The sequence below is a fragment of the Berghia stephanieae genome, chromosome 5 (assembly GCF_034508935.2).
Source record: "Berghia stephanieae isolate SIO BIC M18660-M18661 chromosome 5, UCSD_Bste_1.3, whole genome shotgun sequence".
Taxonomy (NCBI): domain Eukaryota; kingdom Metazoa; phylum Mollusca; class Gastropoda; order Nudibranchia; family Aeolidiidae; genus Berghia; species Berghia stephanieae.
In genome coordinates, this window is record NC_088364.1 from 46935456 (window position 1) to 46962589 (window position 27134).

Sequence of the window (27134 nt, forward strand, 5' to 3'; positions counted from 1 at the left end):
ACTATGGCCACCCATGTGGAGAGCAAATATTTGGAAGTCATGCCTCAATGTGTGTTTTAACAATGACTAATCATATTTTAACTTCTAAAACATAGTTCTTGATACTGTGATTGTTCATCTTACCAAAGCTCTTATCCATTGTCTTATTTTCTTCACCAGAAAAATGCCACGCACATACAAGTCGAAACCTGGATGCGGGAAATATAATTCCAGCTCACGCGATAACCTCGAACGGGCCGCTGCTGCCTACAGAACTGGAATTAGCCAACGACAGGTCTGCAAAGATTTTAATATCGGCCGTTCGACATTTCAGCTTTATTTGCAACGGCAGCTAACTGACGTGCCAAATAGAGCTCCTGGTGGCCAACCAATTCTGTCACCTGACACTGAACATCAAGTGGTCCAACATATTCAAACGGTCTCCGAATGGGGATTTCCATTTGATTCAATAGACATCAGGATGACCATTAAACGCCTTCTAGATAAAGAGGGAAGGACGGTGAAGCTGTTTAAAGACAACCTACCAGGAAAAGAATGGTTCAGGTCATTTCTGAGGCGGCATAAGGATGCTCTAAATGATCGCCTGTGTCAAAACATTACGAAAAAACGATAAAAAATCGATGCGGACTCAATTAAGGCTTATTTCGATGAACTAGAGAAGAGTTTGGCAGGTATACCACCCGAAAACATTATCAATTACGATGAAACTAACCTTACAGATGACCCTGGTAGAAAAAAAATTATTTTCAAAAGAGGTGTCCGCTACCCAGAGAGGATAATGAATTCGTCGAAATCTGAATCATTTGAATTGAATTACTACTGCATTTATTATCTTAATGACAGAATATAGTTTGTTGAGAAGAGTTTTGTTCTGTGGATGTCATCATTGCCTTTTTCACCCTGGGTCAGGGTATAGGCCACAGACAAACAGTTTCCATCCTTCTCTATCCTGAGCCAACTTTTTTATCTCATTCCAGGTCTTACCACTTCTCTGTATATCAGCTTCTTTAATTCTTCTCCATGTTCCTCGTGGCCTTCCCCTTGATCTTCTGCCCTGAGGGTTCCAGTCCAATACTTTCTTTGTTATAGTTGAGTCATTCTTTCTAAGCGTGTGTCCAATCCACCTCCATCGTCTTCTTCCTATATCCTCTCCTACTGGTTTCTGCTGTGTTCTTTTCCATACTTCTTCATTTTTTATTCTATCCATCCATTTTATTCTGAGTAGCTTACGCATGCACCTGTTTACAAAAATCTGTACCCTCCTTATACATGCCTGTGATGCGTTCCAAGTTTCACATCCATACAGTAGGACAGACTTCACGTTTGAGTTGAAAAGTCTTAGCTTTAGTTGAAGGGAGATATCTTTAGTTCTCCAAACTCTGTTCAAAGATGTGAATGCAGCCTGTGCCTTTCCTATTCGTGCTTTCACCTCTGCTTCCGTGCCTCCATCCTTGTCAATTATACTTCCGAGATAGCAGAAAGTGTCTATATCTTCGAGTTCCTGATCTTTTACTTTGATCTGCTCCCTTTGACGCGTACCTATCCTCAAGACCTTTGACTTTACAGGGTGTATTCTTAGACCAATTGATTCCGAGAGGCTGTTTATAATTGTGGTTTTTGCTTGCATCTGATCCTGGGTGTGGGACAAAAGAGCCAGATCATCTGCAAAATCCAGATCATCCAACTGTGTCCAGGGGGTCCACTGTATCCCATTTCTTCTCCCTTTGGAGGTTTCCTTCATTAGCCAATCAATGGCAAGGATGAACAGGAATGGAGAGAGCAAGCATCCCTGCTTGACACCAGTCTTAATTTCAAAGCTGTCAGTCAGCTGATCTTCATGTACAACCCTGCAACTTGATCCTTCATACATTTCCTTAATGAGGTTTACTATCTTTTCAGGGAGTCCATAATGTGCCAGAATTTTCCACAATGTTGCTCTGTCAATACTGTCGAAAGCCTTCTCGTAATCCAGAAAGTTGACAATAAGAGGAGAGTTCCATTCTATAGACTGTTCCACTATGACTCGCAGAGAGGCAATCTGGTCGGTGGTTGAACGGTTTTTTCCGAAAACCTGCCTGTTCGTCCCGCAGTTTAGCATCTGTTGCATTCTTAATTCTCTCTAAAATAATACGGTTGAAAACCTTTCCTGGGATAGAAAGAAGAGTGATGCCTCGATAATTATTACAATTACTGAGGTCCCCTTTCTTGGGAAGCTTGATAAGATGTCCTTCCTTCCAATCCTTTGGGAATATCCCGTCATTCCAGATTCTCTCAAATAGTGGGTGCAGGGCCTCAGCATTTCTTTCCGCATCAACTTTTAGAGCCTCTGGTGGAATCTGGTCTGGTCCAGCAGCTTTCCCCCTTTTCATCTTGTTAATGGCACCCACAATCTCTGCTATCGATGGTGGATCACAGCTAATTGGTAGCTCATTCCTTGCAGGCAAAATTTCTGGCTGGTTGTCTGGTGGTGGTCTGTTCAGAAGGCAGTTGAAATGTTCCCTCCATCGTTCAGATTGAGCCTCTTTTCCAAAAATAGTTTTCCCATCTTTGTTTTTGACTGGTACCTCTGGTTTCCCATATTTTCCAGCAAGTGTCTTGGTAGTTTGATAAAGGATCCTCATGTGTCCTCCAGTCGCTGCTGCTTCTGCTTTCTCTGCAAGTCTGTTCATGAATGCTTCCTTGTCTTTCTTCACAGATCTTTTGACTTCCTTAGCTATGGCTCGATACTGCTCTTGTGCATCCAGTCTTGAAGCCCTTGTTCGGCTTGCATTCACTTGTTCCTTCCTTGTTCTCCTCTTTTCAATAAGGTCCAAGGTGGTTGGACTTATCCATTCTTTATGTTCCGATTTCTTTACCCCCAATACCTCGTGGCAAGTTGTTATGTAAACTTCCTTGATCTTTGCCCAATGTGACTCTACATCTATGTCCTCCTCGAGCTCAGTAAGAGGTTGGAATCTATTACTCAATTGTAGTTTGAATTCCTCATTCTTTTCCCCATCAAGTGCATTCACCTCGAATTTTCTTCTTGTATGTGATCTGGCCCCGTGTTTTCTGAGTCGGAGCTTAAGCTTTGCCAATAGCAGGTGGTGGTCTGATCCAACATCTGCCCCTCTCCGCACTGTCACATCTTCCAATGAACGTCTGAATCTACGAGAGATACAAAAATGATCAATCTGATTCTCTGTCACACCATCTGGTGAGACCCAAGTTGCTTTGTGGATCCTCTTATGGGGGAACACTGATCCTCCAATCACCAAACTGTTGAATGCACAGAAATTTGCAAATCTCTCACCATTATCATTCATTTCTCCCATGCCATGACGTCCCATGATACCTTCATAGCCTACGTTATCCTGTCCCACTTTTGCATTAGCATCTCCCATCAATATGTTGATGTCTTTCCTTGGCAACTTGTCAATGACTTGTTGTAGCAGACCATAAAATGTATCTTTGTCCTCATCTGTTGCATCATTTGTTGGGGCATAGATCTGTACAATGTTCATGCTGATCTTCTTACTCCGTGTTGTAAAGGACGCCATGATGATCCTTTCTCCGCATTGTTCCCATCCTCTCAGTGACTTCTGGGCAAACTTGCTTAGAATTATTCCTACTCCCTGTGTATGAATCCCGTCCCCTCTCCCTGAATATAAAATCTTCTCCCCAGACTTGAGGTGTTTCTGTCCGGATTGTATCCAGTGGGTTTCGCTTACTCCAAGTATATGCAGCCTGTATCTTCTCATCTCAGTCACAACTTGAGAGCTTTTTCCTGCTTCATACATGGTGCGAACGTTCCACGACGCAATTCGAAGCTGCTTGTTTGGCGAAGACGTCATCGGGTCAGCAGAGTCCTTTCGGCTTTGTCTGTTGTCCTTCATAAATTCTGTAATTCCAGAAACTCTTCGGTCGCCCAAGCTAAAAAAAGGATTTGGTTTGTCTGTCTGTGTTTCTGTAACGGTTTGAGTTTAACGGAAAGGGGTGTTAACCCTTTGCCAACCCCCAACCTGGAGGACCAGGTGACTCAAAGATGGGGGAATCACACACCATTAGTCGCCTTTTACGACACGCTGGCTTGGCGTTGGGCTATTCTTGACCCTCTCAGTTGAGGGACCCCGGACACCACACGGGGATCTGTGGATGTAAAACCAATGAAATTTCAACCGTGTTGGTAAGAATAATGCCATTTTTTTTTTGGAATTGGTATGTACTTGATTAATGCATTTTATGACAATGATTTTTATTATGATGCCATTTCCAAAAATTGCTAATGAAATATGTCTCCTTTTCTTATTTCAATTTTTCAAACCAGAGCAAGATCAACTCTCTTTGTGGAACTACAAAAAAAAGCGGTGGCAAACAAGTGGTGTTGACTTCTCCTATATTGAGGAGAAAGAAAAATGCTTTTCTCGGGGCTTGGGAGACCAAATTGCTTTTTATTCGGAGCTAGATCTATTTGCACCATTTAGCTGTTTTATTGTCTAAAATAGAATTGATTTATTTCAATTTTTGAAACCAGAGCAAGATCAACTCTCTTTGTGGAACTACAAAAAAAAAGCGGTGGCAAACAAGTGGTGTTGACTTTTCCAATATTGAGGAGAAAGAAAAATGCTTTTCTCGGGGCTTGGGAGACCAAATTGCTTTTTATTCGGAGCTAGATCTCTTTGCACCATTTAGCTGTTTTATTGTCTAAAATAGAATTGATTTTGCAGTTCGAATTGACTAGACATCTAATTTTATATGACTTGTCTCTCAAGCAACATAAAAAAAAAAGAAGAAAAATAAGGGTAGCGTGTCATATATTTTGTGGATTTGTATTTTGAGAATTTTTAATGTCTAGAAATCATCTATAGAGTAGATTCATGTCAAACCGGCTGCTACCAGACTCGAGGTCTAATTTCCTTTTGTTTCATTTTTGTTTCTCGGTGCATATTTCTAGTAACCAAGCAGACGTCTCGTGGGACGTTTTTCTCGCCGTTTCAGTGTGTGCAATCCAGGAGAAGGCAAAGAAATTTGTTTACATCGAGATATTTCTCACAAAACGTAAGTATCCCATTCTTTGTTATGGGTTGCAAAGTGTGGAAGGAAGTTACTATTTAAGCTATTTATACGTCTTTATTAAGGAAATCCGGCTCAACCACTGCACTGCATGCTATTTTAGGATCGTTTGATTTTGATTAGATCGTCTGGCAGTGTTCAGGTTTCATTTTAGCCCCATTAGGGGGGGTGGCCGGTTTGACCAAAGAATATTTAAACGATTCTGGTGAAACCGGCCGGGTTGATTAAGTTGTTTATTATTATTCTAGACGTCTATAATATTATTTGTTGCAATGCTTTCCTTGTATTTCTGTTGACCGGTCAATGTTTATCATGATTATTATTATTATAAAATTATATTATGTTCACCATTGTAAAGAAAACTTTACATTATTAGACTAGCCAGTCTATGAAAAAGAAGTTCAAATATCGAAGTAAAGTTCATTTTTTCACATTGTTAGAGGCACCAAGATGCCAAGATCAAAGTATTCTCAAGCGAGTGTGGATGCTGCACTTGATGCCATCTGCACCATAAAACTTTCAGTCCGCCAGGCCGCTGCGACCTACTCTGTCCCGAGATCAACACTGATGGACAAGATGGCCGGAAAATACCCCGTCCATAGGGTATCTCATACAGTGTTGGATGCCGAGGAGGAGAAAAACCTAGTGAAGTGGATGGTGGCCTGTGCCAGGGCAGGTGAAGGGAAGGACAGGGAGCAACTGTGTCTGGAGGTGCAGAGAATACTAAATGCTGAAGACAGAGAGACAACAAGCCAGGATATTACTGGTACAAGACATTTATGGAGCGACACAAGGGGATGTTCGGGAGAGAAAAACGATGTCCCTTTGGGAACAATGCGCTCAGGTATCAGAAGGAAAGATACGTGGGTGGTTCCACACCATGCGGACATTGCTAATGTCAAATGGCATTGACATTACCAAGGTCCCCCCAGCAACGTCTTCAATTGCGACGAGACTGGTCAGACGTTGAGATGGATATCGATGAGTTGTGTGGTGTGAATGCCAAAGATGAAAGTTTATGTGATTTTTGTGGAAGTGATAGGGACCTGGATGGATGGATTGGGTGCAAGTGTAGGAGGTGGTACCACAGAAGATGTACTGGCAGAGAGAGAGAAGATACTGGGGATGAGTGAGGAGGAGATCAGTGTTTTCACTTTTGTGTGTAAATTGTGCAAGTGACATGTTATATGTTAATCTATTGCGTTATGATTATGTACCCTATTAATTGTTTTGAATAAATTAATTTTGACTTTCTCTGTTGAAAATGAACATAAACGGGTTTATCTATCTAGACGTCTAGATCTAGTCTGGCTACTTATGAAAATATATGGCAGTCGTCTTGGGGGAAGGAAACATTCTGCCAATTTATGGAAAGAGTCCTTCAAAGTCCTTGGAATGCTGGAATCGAACCCTAAATTGACCAATGACCCGGCAGATATTTTACCAATTGAGCCTATGGATCTGCTTTTACTGTTTATGAACTGAAAACTATTTTTTAAAAACAAAAGGAAACAGCGTTTTTCAACATCCGTTAAGGGTGACCTGTTTGCCCAAGATGGGTGGCCGGTTGGACCAGGTTCCATAAGTGGCCGGTAGTACCACAATGTCACCAATAACATTTTGCGTGGAGAATATGAATAAGACTGCTTAGGGTGCAAAATCGGCTGGTTCACCTGAAACCGGCCACTTGAACTTTACATTTTACGACATCACTTAGACAGCATTGGTCTTATTTCTGGCCAGCAGTCTTCCATTCTCTGAGACGACCACGGATAAGACTTGTGTGGCCGGTAAGCCTGAATCTACTCTATAACCTATTTTATAAAGTAAATAATTATCTTATAAAATTGCAATGATGAATTCATTATCATTATCAAAATTATTTTATCTCTGAATAAGGGAAAAAAATTCAATTTTTCAGCATTTTTTCCTTAGGGATATGGGTTAGCGAATCGATTATAAATTTTATAATTCATTTTTTTCCTGTCATTCCGTGCACAGTGTCATATTTTTGACTCTGAGAATTTCATCAATCGCCTCACATCATAGCAAAGAGTATGCACACACTTTTTGACACTGGTTAGTAATGTTTTCAAATCTCCATTGCACTTTAACATTTTTTATTAGTGATCAATAAAGAAAATGCTCATTTTTCTAAATAAAAATGACAAAGGATCATTTGAATTGAATTACTACTGCATTTATTACCTTAATGACAGAATATAGTTTATTGCCAAGAGTTTTGTTCTGTGGATGTAAAACCAATGAAATTTCAACTGTGTTGGTGAGAATAATGCCATTTTTTTTTTGGAATTGGTATGTACTTCAATTATGATGCCATTTCCAAAAATTGCTAATGGAATATGTCTCTTTTTCTTATTTCAATTTTTCAAAGCAGAGCAAGATCAACCCTCTTTGTGGAACTACAAAAAAAAGCGGTGGCAAACAAGTGGTGTTCACTTTTCCTGTATTGAGGAGAAAGAAAAATTTTTTCTCAGGATTTGGGCAACCAAATTACTTTTTATTTGGAGCGAGATCTATTTGCACCATTTAGCTGTTTTATTGTCGAAAATAGAATTGATTTTGCAGTTTGAATTGACTAGACATCTAATTTTATATGACTTGTCTCTCAAGCAACATTAAAAAAAAAAAAGAAAAATGAGGGTAGCGCGTCATATATTTTGTGGAATTGTATTTCGAGAATTTTTAATACGTCTAGAAATCATCTATATGAGTCAGTCTCAGCTTACTGTACCATTGGTAATTGTCATATAAGTAATGAGTACTCTTTTAAATCCCCATTTCTCAGACCTGAAATGAACACTGTTTGCGTTCATGAATGCATTGTAGAGACAGTATGAGAAAGCATTTAACCATCCACTGCGTTTTTGGAGAGTATAGAGGGTTTTTATATCAGAAATGAGCAAATCTGTATGTGTCAAAATTAACACTCCAGCGACGAAGGTCTTTGGTTCAATAATACAGACTATTAAAATCTAAGCTAGGTGGGAATTCCCCACTTAATTCAACAACCTTTTATGAAAGAACACTACAAACGCATTTTTTTTCTATCGTGTTGACACAATTGGAAACAGAACACAACAAAATTAATTGTTATGCTCGTTACAGTCAATGTCACAAACGTACATGTATTTATGACTGTAACTGCGGTCATTCATTTGACCGTAATGCAGCCGGTTTGGTACCATTGCTTTGTGAAAACAAAATAATAACAGAAACAATTGCTGAGTGAATGCAAAATACTCAACAAAAAAGATTGATGACACTGAAAAGCAACAATACCGATTTTAATGTCACGATGTAACATGCGAGCGTTTTCCTCTCATTAAGTCACGTTTTGGATTTGTTTCGATACTTCCGCTCGATTCCACATTTTAAGTCACCGGATGTAAAAATAACAATCCACTTCTTTCCAAGATGGCACCCAAGAGGGTAGGTGAGTGTTTCAAGTGTCATGTCCAATTATTTCTTTTGTGTAACGAGAGTCACATTTTCTGAAAAATGTAACATGCATCACAATACATACAATATATCTGCTTTATTATTTATCTTTTCTACTTTGATGGATGACGAGAAGTTATCCTGATATTTCGGGATTGCTTCAGATTGTTTTGAATGTTCTTAGACTACGATTAAGCCATTTGTCTTTGAAGTTGGACTCAAGCAATTGAGGGTGAGACATGAGAGTAATTCATGTCTCTAGAAACGAGCGTCACGGTGATAATAATAGTGTTATTATTTTTAACAAAGCATTGCAAGAGTGAATAATTGATTGTTCTAGAATGGTTTTAATAATGCATTTGAACGATGTGGTATGCATTGGCACAACATGATAAAACGTGTTTAAGGGTTATTGAATATTTGCAATGTTATCGTGATGCTTGTTACAAAATCATAATTTTATTCATGTCACAGTGTAACATGTGTTACAAATATTTCAAACAAGTGATTTGTTCGTTAAGGTTTTTTGTTTTTTGTTTTTTTATCACAATATTTTTAAGGATTACATTTTCCTTTTAATCTTTAAATTAGATTCTTGATCTATGTACGTTCATCCAGCTGTATTAACCTGTGCTGCTTGAATTCTGTGTCTCAGCGTTACACGGACATTATAGAGTAAAGCTATATTTTGGTCACAAGTAACAAGTGTCACACTTTTTACTAATAACTACAGCCATGTTTACACCTGTGTGACTATAATCTATAATGCCATTTTGAATATGTGAGTAATAGTGTTAGATTTAGTAGGGATCAACCACTTTCTCTTCAGATCTAAATCAGATCTCAAATCTTGGAAAAGTAATGAGTTCTGTGACTCATGTTACCTGGACATTATAGAAATGGGCTTCTATTGATGTCACGAGTAACAAGTGCTACACTTTTGCTAATAACTTCAACCATATTTACTCTGTGTGACTATAATCTAAAATGCCATTTGGAATAACTTAGTAACAGTTTTAGATTTAAATAGGGATCAACCAGTTTCTCTTCAGATCTAAATCAGATCTCAAATCTTGGAAAAGTAATGAGTTCTGTGACTCATGTTACCTGGACATTATGGAAATGGGATTCTATTGATGTCACGAGTAACAAGTGCCACACCCTGTTCTTACAGATTCCTTACGATATGGCTCTACTAACATTCTTCGTCAGAATACTATGAATAAGAATTTTGAGTGGTATATATTGAATATGTTGGCTAGATTTCTCAACATTGAATACATTTAAAGAAATGTGAAATTTTGTGGCTCAACGTTACTTGGACATAATAATAGCTGCAGATAGTTTTTATTACACAAGTAGTCTAAGACTCAATACACACTTGCCATCTCTGAAAATGCCAAACTCTGTATGATTTTCTAATCCAGATTTTACAGAAGCAAAAAAAAAGGAGGGGGGGGGGGATTCTTGTTCAGTTATAACAGTTGAGCTGCACGTCTTGTCTGTAATTGTGAAATGTGATTGAGAGAACCATTTCTTTAAACTTGGGTGGCATTTTCACGGACACTAGATTTGTTTTCACAGATTATCTATATGTCTTTTTCAGGTTTAAGAATACGATTGTCTAAACAATCTGATGATGAACTTCTTGCAAACGATAGACCTGTGAAGAAAGTGCCCATGACATCAGCTGAGAGGTCTAGGAATTATAGAGAACGGCTAAAGTCGCGGGCTGACTATAACTTAACTAAAGAGAAACATGTCATGAGAAATCAGTTATACCGTCTTAGAAAGAAAGATCTCATCACAGATGAAGAAGCAGAAGAAATTAAAGCAAGGACAAGGGAACGGGTACGTAAACACAGAGAAAGAAAAAGAGCTGAGGCAGAAAACAACTCATTCACTACACCAAATAAGAATACCCCTGTACTAACGAGAAAACAAAAGATGGATAAAAAAAGGTTAAATGTGGAGAGGAAGAGGAAGGAAAGGAGTCAGTGGACACCTCAAAAGTGGAGGAGGCATAGGGAGAAATGCCGTAATTACTATCACGATAAGAAGGCCAGGAATAAAATACTCCAAGAACAACCTTCCAACATTGAAGTAACAGCAACCCCGCAAAAGTGGTCAAAGAGAAGTGAGTATAGGGCGATCAGGAAGGTCTGCAACAGTCTCCCAGCTGATCGTGAAAGGCAAAGTGCAGTAATGAGAGGTGTCATGAGGACATTGGGTTCTACAGTTCCCTTGCATGATTCAGACAGTGGCATAAAAATAAAATTGGAACGGAATATGAAGAGAGTCATTGCAAAGCAAATTTTAAAGAAATCCAAGCACAACAGGAGCAAGGCAGCGGAAGTATTTGGTTTGAACAATACCTATCTCTACAGGTTGATAAAGAAGAAGGATGTGGACTGCCTACGGCAAAAATCAACTGGAACAGTTAAGCGGCATCACGAAGTGAAAGATTTCTACCTGTCTCAAGAGAATTCAACACAGTTATCCCAGAAGAACAAAGTAAAAAATGATATGCCAGTTTTTGTTTTAAAAGAAACACTTGATGTTTTATACACCTTATATCAGTCGAAAGTTGACATGCCTGTAAGCAGAAGCCTTTTTAAGAAACTTCGACCCAAAAATGTAAGACTTGCCAAGTCAGAGATCTTCAACCAGTGCCTGTGTGAAGTTTGTGAAAACATCCAGCTGATGCTGAAGACCATCAACATGTATATCCCAGTTTCAAAGTGATTGAGGAGTAACCGGGATGCTTGCAGGGCCATGCTTTGTGAGGAAGATGGAGGAAGCTTCAGTAAATTAGACTGCATAACGGGGGACTGTCTGCTATGTGGGTCCAAAAAACTTCACAGCTACTTGACATTGGAAGGACAAGAGTTGACCGTCTCGTGGAAGAAGTGGGAGAACAACCAACAGACTAAGAAAAAGATGCTGGTAGAGAAGTCTGCTACTTTTCAGGAGCTGATACAAGAATTCGAAAAGGAAATGGAGTCATATCCATTGCACCAATTCAGGGCACAATGGCAATTAAAAGAATTTGCACAGGTTCGAGCCAACCCACCAGCCGAATCCTGCATTTCTGTCCTTGATTTTGCGGAAAATTATAGATGTTTGTTACAGGATGAGATACAAAGCGCACACTGGAGCTACTCGCAAGTGACCCTCCATCCGTTTGTCAATTATTACTCCTGCCATGACTGCAACAAGATCATCACAGATGTCATCACCATTGTCAGTGATGACCTTAAGCACGACACAGAGGCTGTCCGCATTTTCTCCCACAAGGTGTATGGCCACTTGTCATCGAAAGGCTACGTTTTTAAACGAATAATTCAATGGACAGATGGATGCGGAGCACAATACAAATGCAAAGATGCATTTCGTGATCTTACACAAATGGATGAATGGGCTAGGAATGTGGAGCGAAACTTCTTTGGTTCTCGGCATGGGAAGAATGCATGCGATGGGGAAAGCGCTGTTACGAAGAGAACAGTTACACAGGCTGTAAAATCAAGGCGGGTTGTTGTACAGTCAGCTATTGATTTCTTTGCTTTCTGCAAAACTCACTTAGTAAAACCAGATTATATTGACGACGTATGCTGCCATTACCGGAGGAATTTCATTTTGGTGGAGAGCGCTGAAATAAGCAGAGAGGACAGGGATGAATTGTACCCGGTGAAAGGCACTAGAAATCTCCACAATGTAAAGAGCAATGGTGCCCGCAAGCTCCTAGTAAGGTCTTTAAGCTGCTTTTGTCATGGGTGCGAAACTGATCAGAATTGTTTCAACAACTCCCATGTTCAACCATGGATGGATGTCGAGCTGAAGGTTAAACATAAGGTGGGTACACCGTTATTGTAAACATCACTCTAAAATGTGTTTTAATGTTTGAAAGTACCCAATAATTAAAAACAAATTTTAAAATCTATTATTAAAATTGAAAATATTCCCATTACATTTGAAAACACAATTAAATAATTAGACTCTATTCCAGTATGGAAAATAAATAAAGATAAACTGGTTATCATCCGCTACAAATCAAAATGTAGATATGTTTTTACTTTCTTATACTTATACCCAGATATTTGATAAATATTGATTGACCATCATTCCAAAGCGATTCTCTCCATATTAAATTTACAACAATCTCTTTCCATTTCTATCTTCAGAAACATGACGATAGAGCGTCACCATCAACTACAGTTGTGGAGTTTATGGAACGGGAAGAGCCTGTTACAAATGATGCTCAGGTAATTGCCCTTTTAGTTATTATTAATCCTATTCTTTCTTTTTTCAAGATTGCTGCAAGTAATCTAGCAGTATGGTCTTGGGCTAGTGTTCTAAATAAGCTCGGTTCGAGTCCTTCCCTAAACCTGTTCATCACATTTTTTAACACTTTTAAGCACCTGCACTCGGAGGAACGGATAGGCAGTCTCCCCTTGGGATACAGTCCAACCTCCCCCCTACTCACACACAGAGATAATTAATAATAAAGGGTATTTTATTTCAATTTTTATATCAAAACAAAAATTGAAACATATTTTTTTCTTCTTTTCTCCATTAGCAATTAGCAGTTCTTAGAATAGAGATAAATTATACATCTCCCTTTGAATAAGTGCCATGAATTTGTTTTTCTTTTTGTGAAGATCGTAGATTCATGACGGTTAATATCATCAATAATGATGCATGTAATGATTACTTAATTTTCCATGTTATGTTCTGTACTGTGAGGTCTAAATGCTTCAAAAATCTTATTTCAGAATCTGGACCAAGCAGATGACCCTGAGATGCAAACCTTCTTTGCCAGTCTCGTTGATGTCGTTTCAGAGGTGAGTTTGCTTTTTTTTGGTAGAAGATTTGGAGCTTGGGTGAGTCAGGACAGTCAAGAGAGCATTAACTAAACAGTTAGTAACAGTGACATTCACACCTAGTCGCTATGTGATTAAAAATCAATATTGAAGAAAGATTATTATGATGTTAGATATTAATTTATCCAATATGAAGGTTGAAAATAACTGATTTAATTAAAAACGTCCTCAGATTAAAAACAGTGGGCTACCTTAGTAAAGTACCGAAGAGGAAGAATTAGATGATGAAGATGGATTATTCGTATGAAAGAACATTTTTGGCTTAAAAGGCAGCAATAAGTTCAAAATATGTCGCATTTAAATGAAACAGTTTAATTATCGCTATTTTTCATGTTTATGTTGTATATTGTATTAGAAAATAATTACAAATTAGAAAATCACAACGATCTCTTTCTATTTCAACCTTCAGAAACATAACGAAGGAGCATCACCAACTACAGAGTTTATGCGCAATATAATTGTAAATCTGATGGAACGGGAAGAGCCTGTTACAAATGATGCTCAGGTAATTGCCCTTTTAGTTATTATTAATCCTATTCTTTCTTTTTTCAAGATTGCTGCAAGTAATCTAGCAGTGTGGTCTTGGGCTAGTGTTCTAAATAAGCTCGGTTCGAGTCCTACCCTGGGCACCTGCTCATCACCAGTTTTATGTTGTTAGTTTTGTTTTCATATTGTTGTTTTTGTATAATGTGCCAGTATCTGGTTTCAAGTGTTTATTTGTTTAAATTGTGTCGTTTCATATCGGTTTTAATATGTTTGATCAGATCTTGCTAATAGTAATAGGATTTTTAAAATTTTTCATTTTTTCACTGTTCACACCACTCTAACAGTGAAAGTACAAAGATGAACACATTGTTTCTTTTGCATTGTACACTTTACTCATTTATGCTTTGTTTATTAAACATGAGCAGAAAATATTGATAAATAAAAATGTTATGAATTTTTTAAAAGGTGGTACATGTACAGTCAGCCCTCTCTAATCCGGCTACCTCGGTTCTCTGCAATTTGTCCGGATTAAGGAATTAATCGGATTACAGAATTGCCGACCAATTGCATAAGTACATAAAGAACTAAATTGGTTCCCAGAAAATCAGCCGGTTTATAGAGGGAACCAGATTATAGAAGTCCGGATTAGAGAGGGCTGACTTAATATGAAAACCCTGGGTCCAGCACCATAACTTTCACAAAACAGCCGTTAAAAGAGGACCTTTATGTGTTTATGAAGACAATCTATTTTAAAACAGTAAAATCTTACTGATTTTATAAATTATTGCTTGTGTCCATTTCAGATTGACCCTCATCCCGAAGATGGCGAGAACCAAGCACCCAATAATGATTCTGAACATGATAGCCAAAGGTCTTCTCATTCAAGACATGTTTTTGACTGCTTCAATATGCATTTATCCTAACAGCTTTTAGTAGCACAGCATTTAATTTTTCAGGTTTTCAAAGAGTTTTTCTTGTTGTGTAGGGATGAAATTATTTCATTTCTAAACCTTTTGAGGCATATTTAATGTCTATTTACCTTTCAAGTTCAGTTACATGACCTCCATTTTCTAACTTTTTGTCACTGTAACATGAGTCATGTTTTCCTAATGTCATGTAACGTTCATCACGTTTGATAAAATTATTGATCATAAGCAAGTCAGTTTCTATGCTTAGGCTTCAATTTCAGATGAATTAATATGTTAGAATTTACATGTAGTATGTTGTATTATAGTCCCTTGCTTTTGGTTTTGATAAATAATTGATATGTAATGATGACTTTTGAGTCCTACTATTTTATGTCACGTAACACGCATCACAAAAACCTTCAAAATCAACCTTTTTTGTAATAAATTATGCTCATGTTTATCATTACACAGAAATTTGTGTCTTTTATTTCTTTTTTTCAGTGTTTGTATGTGTTTTGTTTATCATTGTTAAAGAGATACTAGCAGGAAAATAATGTCACAGTAACATGCATCACAGAGTGCATTTATGTATGAATTACAAAGAAATACTGTTCACACTATCTCGGGAAGTTGTGAGTGCCAAAATATGACCTTAATCTTCAAATTGGGATAGCAAATAGAGCCTATGATTCAAAATGATATTTCTCACTCTGTCACTAAAATGGTACATTAAGCTGAGACTGACTCATATAACCCATTTTATAAAGTAAATAATTATCTCATAAAATTACAATGATGAATTCATTATCATTATCAAAATTATTTTATCTCTGAATACTGGAAAATAAAATTCAATTTTTCAGCATTTTTTTCCTTAGGGGTATGGGTTAGCGAATCGATTATAAATGTTATAATTCATTTTTTTCCTGTCAATCCTTGCAAAGTGTCATATTTTTTACTCTGAGAACTCCTTCAATCACCTCACATCAGGCTGACTGCTTGGCACCCTTACTCTCTGGGAAAACATAACTGACCTTGACACGACAGGTATTTTTATATTATTATAGTAGGCCGGGCGCTGGTGTGGCATGCACGTGTGATGCAATTCTTTGCCTTGAAACCCCCCCCCCCCCACACACACACACACCAAACCATCACAACGATTCATTTTATTTTCATGATCCCTGTTATCACCAAGTTCAGCTTTGTTTCTGTGTAATATTTATTGTTTTTTGGTTTTCAACTCTGAAAATAGTGTTATTTAAAATTTAACTGATAATTGCTCTTGGAATGGAATCAAACTTGATGTGAGTAATGTGATTAATTTAATTAATAATCCAGGTGTGGATCCATGAAGGGTTATTTTTTCCTCGTGATTCCCTATTTTGAAACCTTTGTCTTTAATATAAGTTTTAAAATATATTTGTGGCATGAGCAATATAGGGGTAAATGCTAAATATTCACATTTGTGCTCAACTGTATTCTTACAATATGTTCTGGGGGGGGGGGGGGGGGGGATACTATTTAGTGCCATTTTTATCTACACTGTGTAAAGCATTTTCCTGGAAGTTCTCATACAGAAATGTTTTAATATTTGTTTGTTTTTTCCAAAGTATCAGATTTCATATAAAACTACATATAATGGAGCATTTACGGGATGTTCATTTAAACCACCTAAATAGAATATGTGCAGGATTCTCCTTATCAACAAAAGAAAAAAAATTGGGATGAAAAAATGTTTTGTGTGCAGGACATAGAGAAAATATTTATCTCGTTTTTGGTGTAGATGTGACTGGTGATTGTGAAGATAGACACCCTAAAAATATTTGTAGAGAATGTACTGATTTGGTCAGATCAGTTTAACAATGTTGCTCAGAGTCACTGTGCCAGTGAGCTATTGGCATTGGAACACAAAATGGAACACTGGTGCCCCTTTAATCCAGATATAATAATTATCGATGACTGTGTGGTCTGTAGTCACACTTTATCACTGGATGGACGCTTCAAAAAGTCAAACGAAAAAGAAGTATTTTCACCTCAATGGGATATATCAGACATTGCGATGGTATCCAATGACTCTATGGTTATGACCCAGTCAAGCCATGAGGAATCTGCAACCGATGACGTTCACCATGGGCCAGCACAATATGATGAAACATTAGAGTGCCAGCCTATATGCAGTCGATACTTGAACAGTCAAGCCACTATTTGGAGGCATTTTGACAAGCAATTCTGCAACCGCTATGACACCTAAAAAATCAGATTCAAAGGCTGTCCCAGATCAAATCAAAGCATTGCCGAGAAAACTTAAGCATAAGGGCAAATTCACAGAAGATGAAAAGAAAATAGCTTTGAAAGTGTTAAAAACAATGTTTAAAATAAATCCTGTTGCCGCATTCAAACAAAGAGGGGGGAGCTTTCCGTAGTGCGAGTGAGTGTGCCCCACAAAGGAAGTGAGAAGGCAAAGACACCGACCAAAAGAAAATGTATCAAACTTTTGGAAATGATTAGAAATGTCGTTGCCAGTGAGAATGATGAGTCTATTAATGTACAGACGGCATCTGAATTAAAGAAACTGCCCATCAAAAAGAGGCGAATTATTGCTGAGCATGCTGGTATCAAGCACAAAGCATTCATTTCACATGATGACATTTTGGCAATGAAGAAACGCATGGGATTATCTTGGAGACAAGTTAGGAAACGACGAAAGTTTCTGAAAGGAAGGGGAATAAAGGTAGAAAATGAAGAAGCCAGTCAAAGTGCATCAAAAGAAATAACAGGGAATATGGTGAGCGTGGAAAGCGTGAATTTTATTGGAGATGAAGAATTAACAAACGAAAAGCCATTTGCCTTCGTCAATGATATCAGAGCATTGTTGGAGGCTTATTTAGATTCATACAAAAGTAAAGATCTCATTTCGTCACACAGTGACACCATCCCAAATCGATGCAACACACCTGGCAGGCAGACGTGTGTTTGTTCGTCTTACAATATATTTTTTTTATTTTAATACAAAATTCCTATGTGCTGAATACTGAGTTTTAGACGTGTGATTGTGACATTCTCATTATTCAATGGATGTATTTTATATGAAAATCAAACAAGGACTTTGTGAAATATTATTGTTTTAAACTAAAATAATTCCAAAATAAATGACAGATCACCTATCTTACACACGTCAACAACAAGCCATTGTGACAGCATACCTGGCAGTGAAAATTGCTCTCAAGGTAATGTAAACAAGCAGTGGCACCGATTATATTTTATAGTTACAGACGGGGGGGGGGGGGGGGGGGGGGCTTACAGCGCTCCCCCCAACCCTTCAATTGTTTTGGGCTCGACTCTCACATTTAGCCCCAGACTGCTAAAACTTGACCCACTGCCACTGTACAGAAGTAATAACAAATCAAAATACTCATTCCCAAATACAGGTTATTGACATCCTCCTTTAACACAGGAGCTTCCATAAACACGTGTCGTCTGCACATTTTTTTGTTGTTGTCATTTTTAAAAAAGTCCAGAATCACTGCTTAGCGGAATAAAATGTGTCGATGGCATCATCCAAACATTGAATCATGTAAACTGTTCAACTCGAATTCTCTTTGCTTGGCTCTTGCCTGGAAATAGAATAAAAACAAACAAACATAGAACTATATGAAATGAGAAGTAGATTATCAGAAAGAAATTTACAATTATTAATAGCAAACTGTAAGCTGATCATAATTACAAATCATAGATTCGAGGTATCTGAATAATCAATTAAATGATAACAAATCTTCTATCCAGAGGTAAGAGGTTAGTGAAATGAAGGATGTTGGACACAACCACCTAATCACTACTGGTAAACAGAGGAAATTATGTGCAAAATGACTTTCCTGCAAACGACATTTTTTATTACTGACCTGATGAACAACAAAAAGAAAATAATTTAAGTTGAGTTGGAAGTTCAAGACAGATTTCCTCCACCACATTAACAAGCAATACATACAAATAGAAAATAGATAGTCATAAAATCTTTCTTGTATTGAATCAAATTTTAATGGAATGCTATCAATACATTTGTGAATGAAACTTTTTTATATTAATAATGGCCGAGATTTCAGTATAGAAAATCTAAGAGATTGATTACTCATTGAAATTTGAAGTACAGTAAGTTAAAAATATTAGACACTCATTAGCCTTCATGTTTAAGTCTTTTTTTCCCCCTTTATCCTGACGATTGTCATTGCTAAAAACGAATACAATCATGTACAACTTGATTTATTTATTACATAAATTGCAGTGATTTCATCCAAATTATATTAAAACTAGAAAAAAAAAAAAAGAATAATGACTTGTATGAATTTAGGACAAACAGTAAAGTACACTTATAACAAGTCAAGCATGTTAGAACGAATTGATAGAAATAATGAAAATGTGTCTGTGGAAAACTTTTCCCCCTTAATAAACCAATTAAAAAAAGAACTGTTAAAAAGAATTATGTATATCTCTTTTTAAAAGTGCTCATATGTAAAGACATTTGTTTTTGTTTTGTCTGCGCTCTGATACAGTATCTTTTCAATATCAAACATGGTTGGAAAAAATGGATTGTAAACACCAAAGTTCACATATCCCCTCTCCTTTCACACTTTTTGATATTGCTTGTAAACATATATTTATACAGACACGCTTTAATTAAAGCAACACCATTCCCAAACTTAACTTACTTTTTGTTTTTTGAATTCTTCATAATGTGGATCATCAGTGGGAAGTTCATGACGGCACATGGGACATGAGTTAACCTGCATAAATAAGATTTGAAAATTACTTTTTGAAATAGACGTATGGTAAAAAATGATTAATGAATGAGACACTTAATTCACACACCCTAACACCAATTATCTCCGTATTTGGATGTGGGTAACCTAATATTTTTAATCTTTACATGGTAGTAGAAGTTTAATAAAATTATGTATAAAACAATTTTCTTTCAGACTGAGCTGAGTATATTTCTTCTTTTTTAAAATTTTTGAACAGTTCTAGTACCAAAAATATCTGGGAGAGGGGACAACACAAATGTAGAGGGCTAGGTAAAGATCTGAACAAGTGTGTATGAAAGGTCCCAGACAAAGCAAGAAATAAAAACATCCCAAAAAATCAGTCGACCTCAATGGTTTTTTTTTCTTGTATTTTTTGTTCTTGCTTTGTCTGGCACCGTTCATACACACTTTTCAGATCTTTATCTTGCACCAGTGCCTGCTCTTTAATTTCTTAATTTGATATAGAGGGTTGAGTGAGTTAAGCTGGTTGATTGTATTCGCTGTCTTTGGGTTGACATAGACCAATCGATATTTGCAAGAGTATACAAAATGATTGGGGTTCACTTCAAAATCTTGGCAACTGTCCTCAAAAAGAGAGGCTGACTTTAATTCGCTCATTTAAAGGCACATATGTAAAATTTAACCAGGGATACATAAACAAAAAAAAAAGTGCATTAAAAAAATCACCAAATGTATAATTTCAAATTCAAATCTACACAAAACAAAAGTAACAAATGCTCTTGGCAAGCTGCAAATAATGACAAAATAAGATATTTAAAAAACTTTTGAGTCTCACAATACTCTACATAATTATTAACAACTCATGATTCTAGAACATTTCAAAGAAAGTCCGAACAGATAATAGAACAAGTTGCCACCATGCATCAAAATTCATCACCTTGACATCAAGACTGAATATAAATAAGAACAAATTCTTTCAAAGAACTATACAAAAATGAAAAATGATACTTAAAAGACCCATTTATTTGATGGATTTTCTTAAGCAGTGTCTATACTGTATCTGTCCAGGAAATATCAAAGCATATACCTTGCTTTTAGAATAAAAAAAATATATTGCCACAGTAACATCTTGAGAAAAAAAGCTTTATAACACTACTTTTCTTCAAATTTAAATTAATGACAAGAATGCTCTGGAGGCCAGTTTTTAATTCTAGATTCAGAAGTGCAAATAGAAAATTAAAAATTTCGACAAGTTTTCCCTGGTTATTGTATCATTTTGACACATGACTGGTAAATAAAACAAACTTTAAAAGAATCTGGCTTTACTTCGACAGCACTTAATTATATTGCAAACTATCTTTAAAATATTGAGTTAATAATCAAGAACAAGCATTCACATTTCACTTTCAAATATAATAAAAATGCCAATGGCACTAATATTTTCCCCAATTGCAAAGCCTTTTGACAAAAATGAGTTAAAGACCGGTAGTTTTGTAAAAATGCAACAGTAAGATAACCAAATATGCTGAAACATGCCTTGGTTAGACCCCTGAAGTAAAAAGCAAATCTTGACTGCAATGAGTTAAATAATTTTCGACCTGTGTCAAATTTAAATTTCATTTCAAAATTAATCGAAAAAGTCGTTGCTGCTCGTATTATTAACCATCTAGAGACGAATGCCTTAAATGTTAAATTTCAATCTTCCTACAAAGCCTCCCGTAGCACGGAAACGGCATTACTTAAAGTTTTTAATGATATTGTAAATGATATAGATAATAAAAGTGCTGCGATGCTTGTGTTACTAGATTTAAGTGCGGCATTCGACACTATCGATCAAAATTTACTTTTGACTAGACTACGTGATCAATTTTATATCAGTGGCACAGCTTTGGACTGGTTAAAGGAATATTTGTTTGAAAGAGCTCAGTCAGTAATTATAGAAAACGATGTATCAACTCCATCCATTGTAACGTGTGGAGTGCCCCAGGGATCTATTCTCGGCCCCTTCCTTTTTACAATGTATACTGCTCCCCTTTCTCATATGTTATCCACTTTTCCCACTGATTTTCATTTTTATGCTGATGACACTCAGCTGTATACAAAACTCAATAATGATTCAGAGCTGTCATCAGTATTTGTTATGGAAAATTGCATTGCTAACATAAAGGATTGGATGAAACTAAACAAACTTAAATTTAATGATGACAAGACGGAAATGATAATTTTTGGAAATAGGTATCAACTCTCAAAAATATCTACAAATGAGATACTAGTGGGTGAAAATGCTATTAAACCTAGTTCTTGTGTGAGAAATCTTGGGGTGTATTTAGATCAAGGGTTATCCATGGAAGATCATGTTAAAAGAATATGCCAATGTTGTAACTATCACATTAGAAACATTGGAAGAATCAGACATTGTATTGATGAAGATATTACAAAGATGCTTGTTAATTCGTTTATTACTAGCAGATTAGATTATTGCAATTCCCTTCTCATTGGCCCTTCTCATTGGCTGTCAAAGTAGATTAATTCATCAACTACAAAAAATTCAAAATAAAGCGGCTAGACTTATAAAATTAACGAAAAAAAAGAGATCATATAACACCAGTTCTCCAGGAATAGCACTGGCTTCCTGTGAGGTATAGGATAGAATTTAAGATATTGTGCTATGTTTTTTAGATGTCTGGATGGATTGGCACCTGAATATTTGCAGGAACTGATTAAAAAGTATGAACCCACTCGAAATTTAAGATCATCTCAGTCCCAACTTCTAAAAGTTACCACCTAAAAATCCACTTTCGGTGAAAAAGCCTTTTCATTCATAGCTCCACACCTATGGAACGCACTTAGTCCTCGGGCAAAGTCCTGTGAAAATTTATCATCTTTCATGAAATGTCTGAAAACTGAGTTGTTCCACGAGGCTTATTTTTCATGAAATAGATGTTGCTTTGATTTTGTTTTTTGTATGCATGCTTATTATGTAATATGTAATGTTGAGATTTTTAATTTTGTTGTTGTTAAACATTTTTATCTTTATTATGTAAAGCGCCGCAGAGCATGATTAACGTGGATGTTTAGGCGCTATATAAATTCATTATTTACTATTACCACTAGTCCCAACTTCATGAAATTCACATGGATAGATTAGACTTGTGAACACGTTACCGCAACCAAATATGCCAAGTAGATCATGTGACATGGTGGCCATCTTGTAAATCTAATTAATATACAGATTTTCTGCAATTGTACATGTTGATCCATAATTTCACCGCAAATGAAAATAAACATTATTTCAAGGCTGGATATTATTGACAATTGTATATTTTTTCCGTATATCTTTTTTATTTTTGTTGTTGTGATGTTTGAGTTTAAATTGTTTGTGTTTATGTGCTTTGTTTTGCTAAGTAAAATTGTTGAAAAATATGCAAAATTATGAAGAGAAGGAGAGACTAAAAGAGGACAGTATAATATCAGGAAATAGAAGTCTAAAATAACACATGGATATAGTTTTTTCTTCCTCATTCAACTCAATATTATTTTGGCCTGTATTTTCAGTAAAGTCCATGAGCCACTCTATAGGAGTTCCAAACATTCCAAACTCATTCACTATCAACACCATCACCAGTACCACACCCACTCCTGCCACATCCATCATAATCGTCGTTATCTCCTGAATCAGAATTGTGTCTATTTTCTTCCCCACCTTCATCTGAATCTATCTGTATGAGTTGTAACGTAAACTAGTTCAATAATTTCATTCCAAGATGTCATAGCGCACTGACAGTATCAATAAAGGCCTCAGCAAGTGCTGGCAGTCAGAGCAGTTCAACTTAAATACTCGTAGGTTTCGTACTTTTCTCATTTATTACTGGTATATGAGTGATGCTTTTTAGAGTATCTAGCAACTCAGCAGCCAATACAGACCTACGCCATCTGGCATGTGTAGAGACTAAAGAGTTAACTGTCAAATATATCACAAGTCAATATTTCGAAAACTTTATTTGTACCAAGTTGATTTGTTTCATGTGCACAAGAAAAGTGCTTTTATTAGGTAGTCCAAACTGAATTTTTTTTTTTGCAAGAAACACACCCATTCAATGTTTTTCTTGTAGAACTTTTTATTCTGATTACTATGATATTTGATTTGTCTTCCTAGGTCAAAAACTAAAAAAGTTATGGCAATTTGAAAATCATGGATTTTGGGCCGAAAACGGGAAAAGTTAAAAATACTAAATTTCCCAAGTTTGGGGTACCCCAAAATCATTATTACTATAGATACAGATCTAAAATCGCTTGTGGTTACAAATATGATGGCATAGAATAAGCCCAATTTTTTTGGGAAGGCTATTTAGCATAGTTTTACCACAATAACTTTTCAAAGTTCAGAAAAATCACAGAAAAGCAGTTTCCAAAAAGTTGCCGAAACATGCGAAAAAGACGCAACTTCAAACTGTCGTAACTTTTTTGTTTGTTGATATAGGATGACATATTATATATCAAATTAATCAGGTTTTAAAGCTCTATCTGAATGGTGTGATATATAAGTTCTGTAAGATCATTATCAGTAACTCAAGAGAGGAAAAAGGTTGCCAAGTTTAAGAATTTGGACAAAAGTACCCAGACCCAGTGGTGGCCGAGAAGCTATTTTCTCAAAATAATGGAACAAGACATGTCTTAATAGCTAAAACCAAGGTTTATTTATCATTCTATGCAGGACGGATGGTAAGGTTGCCCGTCTCCCCTTTCCCACAGCCAGGAATGTCCTTTTAAGGGACCTGTACTGGTCATCATCTGTTTAAAACAAAGTAAAGTAAAAGCAAAATTAATGTTTTTCATATGTTTAGGAAAAATGAGGACATTTTAAATTTAAACCGATATTCTCTTATTTTTTCACTTTTGGAATTTTGTTTCTTCCTTTTAAAAAAAAACTCACTCCAATAAAAAACATAAATTAAAAAAAAAAATCTCAGCAAAACAGAATATCCTTCTAAAGTCAATGAAAAGATAAAAAATAATGTTTATAAAGAGTCAACTATAAAAAATGAATAAGTCATATTTATTTACATTATTGTGAAGTAGTAAACAACTCACAAATGGAAATATATAATCTAGCCAAGGAAAATAATTCTCTACCTCCAGGTCTGTCTATCACTACTATCATCGATGTCCGCCATCTTGGATTTTCTTAGATATTTGTAAGGGTTGTAAAAATCGTTCTTGTGGCTTAAAATTAATTGCCAGTAACACAAAATTAATTTATTTAATAAATATAATGCTTGAAGAAAGCAAATTACTGTATCACAGCTTATTCTGAAAATCAGAAATAAATAGGCTCTTCATTTTCTGAGACGGACCCAGAGTTCAGCCATTTTGAGAAGATGGGTTTGAGGACGATGTTGGATAAAACAATAAAATAAACAAATTTAAACTTAATACCTCTTAATTTATGATATTAATAAGTGAATTATATATTTATTTACCTGTCAGAACCTTGTATCGAGAAATTTCGAACGGTAGCGTTGATTCAGGCGAGATTTATTTGTTAGCCATTGGAGACGTCTGATACTGCTGCCGGCCGGTGGGAAAAAGAATTTCATTCATAAAGTGATGCGTTGTTTCGGTTTAAGCATTCTGCGCCGTTGGACATTTTTTAGTGTTGTTTTCGTATTTATAAAAAGGAAAAATACGGCTTTCCAAAAATACCAAATAGAACTTGATCATAATGAAAATTAGCCTTGAAAAGTTATAAAAAATGCGATATTTTCAAAACCAAAAATAAGAACTACTACTATTTGGTACCAAAATAATCGGCCCTCTTTTACGTGTCTTATGAAACCAGTTTGGGCGAGATTGAACGAACGGCGCAGTTTGCCTGGCTATTTACGTTGAGGCGGTATGATTTTTTTTTTTCGGCGAGCGATAAAAAACGGCTCAAGTGACTATTTTCGTTATCAAAGCACAAAGTCAGTTTTTTGTGCATGCTAAAACCAAATATATCATTGGAAAGATCAAAGATTGATCTTTTTATTGATATATATATCATTGCATTTACAATGAAAATACGTGGTGAAGATTAAGTGGGAACTTGATGGAAATCAGCTCATTTTACGTCCAGAACCCGTTATCGGGGCAGTTTGGACTACCTACTTTTATTTTTTTAAAAACAAAACAAAACAGACCTTACCTTTGCCAGCCATGGTAGAACACAACCAGAATGGAATTGGTGTTTACAGGGCAGAATTTTAGTCTCATCCTCCTCATCAAATTCCATGAGACAAACTGGACATTTCATTCCTTGAGCTGCAGATGATGAAAAAACAAAATATATTGTAAGTCTCTAATATTTCTATAATTAAGGGGAAAATCGATTCTGGATTATTGAAGCATTAAACTTGACCATTCATATAGCACAGAATCCCCTAAAGTGTTCAAAGTGCTCTACAAAGGTTCCTAACCAATAGCAACACTTAAAATGCATGTCAAGACATGACGCTTGTGAGGTGATATAATTGTATTACACAAGAGTACAGTGAGAAAATGTGAATGTGAGTAAAGAGCCTTTTCCAAGGACTCAACTCTGCATCGCTGTCAGGACTCAAGCCAGTATAAAGGCGAGTGTCATACCACAAGACCACTAAAGATTCTGATTTTATGGAATAGATTATTAATCTGAGAATAAATCACACTGCATATATATTATTGGTCAAAATAAGTCATAAAAGGGTGAAAATCCACAAACAGACCCATGGTTTGTATTTGTAATTCATAGACAGAAATAATTAAAGCATATCTGGATGTATCGAAATCAAATAAGCCAAAACTTAACAGCTAACATCTATGTAATAAATCTCACCCGCTACAGAAGGTGTGATCACTTTAGTTTCCAATTCTTCAACAACTTTCTTTGATGCTGGAGGTGATTTTCCTTCCTCTCCAAACAATCTGTTGTATTCCATATCCCATTCTGAAGCTAAACCTGTGTCTAAGAGCAACCTGTATGAAAATTAAAGCAATTTATCTTAATTCAAGATGACTATGATGACAACTACACACACATACACATCTAATCAAATTCATCACTGTTGCAGCTTCATTGTTGAATAAATGCAACGTTCTATAGAGTAGATGTGGGTGATTTGGCTTGTATAGGTCGATAGGATTGATTATTCGAGTAGTGTATAAATTCTTAAGTTCACAATGGAGTGAATTCGACATCTGAACTAAGTAAGAACTAAGTAAGAAAGAACGAATTCTCCAGAAGAATGAGTCTCTGAATGTCCATTAGTCTTCTCAGAGTGTTTCTCCAGATTATACTTTTGGATTCTTGGTACAAAAAAAATAATTTGAAAATAGGTCATGCCATGTATGAACTGCACCTTTAAGTTTGAACAGGAGAAGCTACATAGATATAAACAGAAAATCAAAGTCAAAAACGAAGCTGGTGCACTCAACCACCAACTATGCTAGTATTTTCATCCGAAAGCCAGACAAACACCAATTGCCAAAAATAAGTATTTTGTAATGAAATGCCAGACATTAGCAAGTTAATAATTACAGTGCAACCCCGATGTAACGACATCCGTTAT

The 27134-nt window shown here is 36.2% G+C and overlaps 3 protein-coding genes and 1 long non-coding RNA gene across 4 annotated transcripts; 2 read left to right on the forward strand and 2 right to left on the reverse strand.

Annotated features, from left to right (window-relative positions):
- Positions 1 to 8464: 8464 nt before the first annotated feature.
- On the forward strand, positions 8465 to 11259 carry LOC144973042 (uncharacterized). Its single transcript, XM_078915011.1, has 2 exons — positions 8465 to 8509; positions 10121 to 11259. The coding sequence occupies exons 1-2, from the start codon at positions 8491 to 8493 to the stop codon at positions 11257 to 11259; spliced, it is 1158 nt and encodes a 385-aa protein (XP_078771137.1). The 5' UTR covers positions 8465 to 8490.
- A 30-nt stretch (positions 11260 to 11289) lies between these two features.
- On the forward strand, positions 11290 to 15262 carry LOC144973041 (uncharacterized). Its single transcript, XM_078915010.1, has 5 exons — positions 11290 to 12366; positions 12696 to 12776; positions 13287 to 13355; positions 13804 to 13899; positions 14684 to 15262. The coding sequence occupies exons 1-5, from the start codon at positions 11290 to 11292 to the stop codon at positions 14801 to 14803; spliced, it is 1443 nt and encodes a 480-aa protein (XP_078771136.1). The 3' UTR covers positions 14804 to 15262.
- A 348-nt stretch (positions 15263 to 15610) lies between these two features.
- Positions 15611 to 26541, reverse strand: LOC144973043 (E3 ubiquitin-protein ligase RNF181-like; the record flags this gene model as incomplete). Its single annotated transcript, XM_078915012.1, is given in 4 exon segments — positions 15611 to 18405; positions 19495 to 19569; positions 25733 to 25848; positions 26402 to 26541. Coding segments are annotated over 4 exon segments (391 nt in total), but the record flags the coding sequence as incomplete, so codon positions are not given.
- On the reverse strand, positions 24223 to 25711 carry LOC144973044 (uncharacterized). Its single transcript, XR_013645473.1, has 2 exons — positions 25029 to 25711; positions 24223 to 24339 (listed from the first exon to the last, which is right to left on the reverse strand). It is a non-coding gene; the product is annotated as an uncharacterized LOC144973044 (long non-coding RNA).
- Positions 26542 to 27134: the final 593 nt, after the last annotated feature.

Coding starts and splice junctions, on each gene's coding strand:
- LOC144973041 (XM_078915010.1), top strand. CDS start 11,290: ATGCTTTGTGAGGAAGATGGAGGAAGCTTCAGTAAATTAGACTGCATA. Junction 12,367..12,695: donor AGCTGAAGGTTAAACATAAG/GTGGGTACACCG, acceptor TTCTATCTTCAG/AAACATGACGATAGAGCGTC. Junction 13,900..14,683: donor CTGTTACAAATGATGCTCAG/GTAATTGCCCTT, acceptor TGTCCATTTCAG/ATTGACCCTCATCCCGAAGA.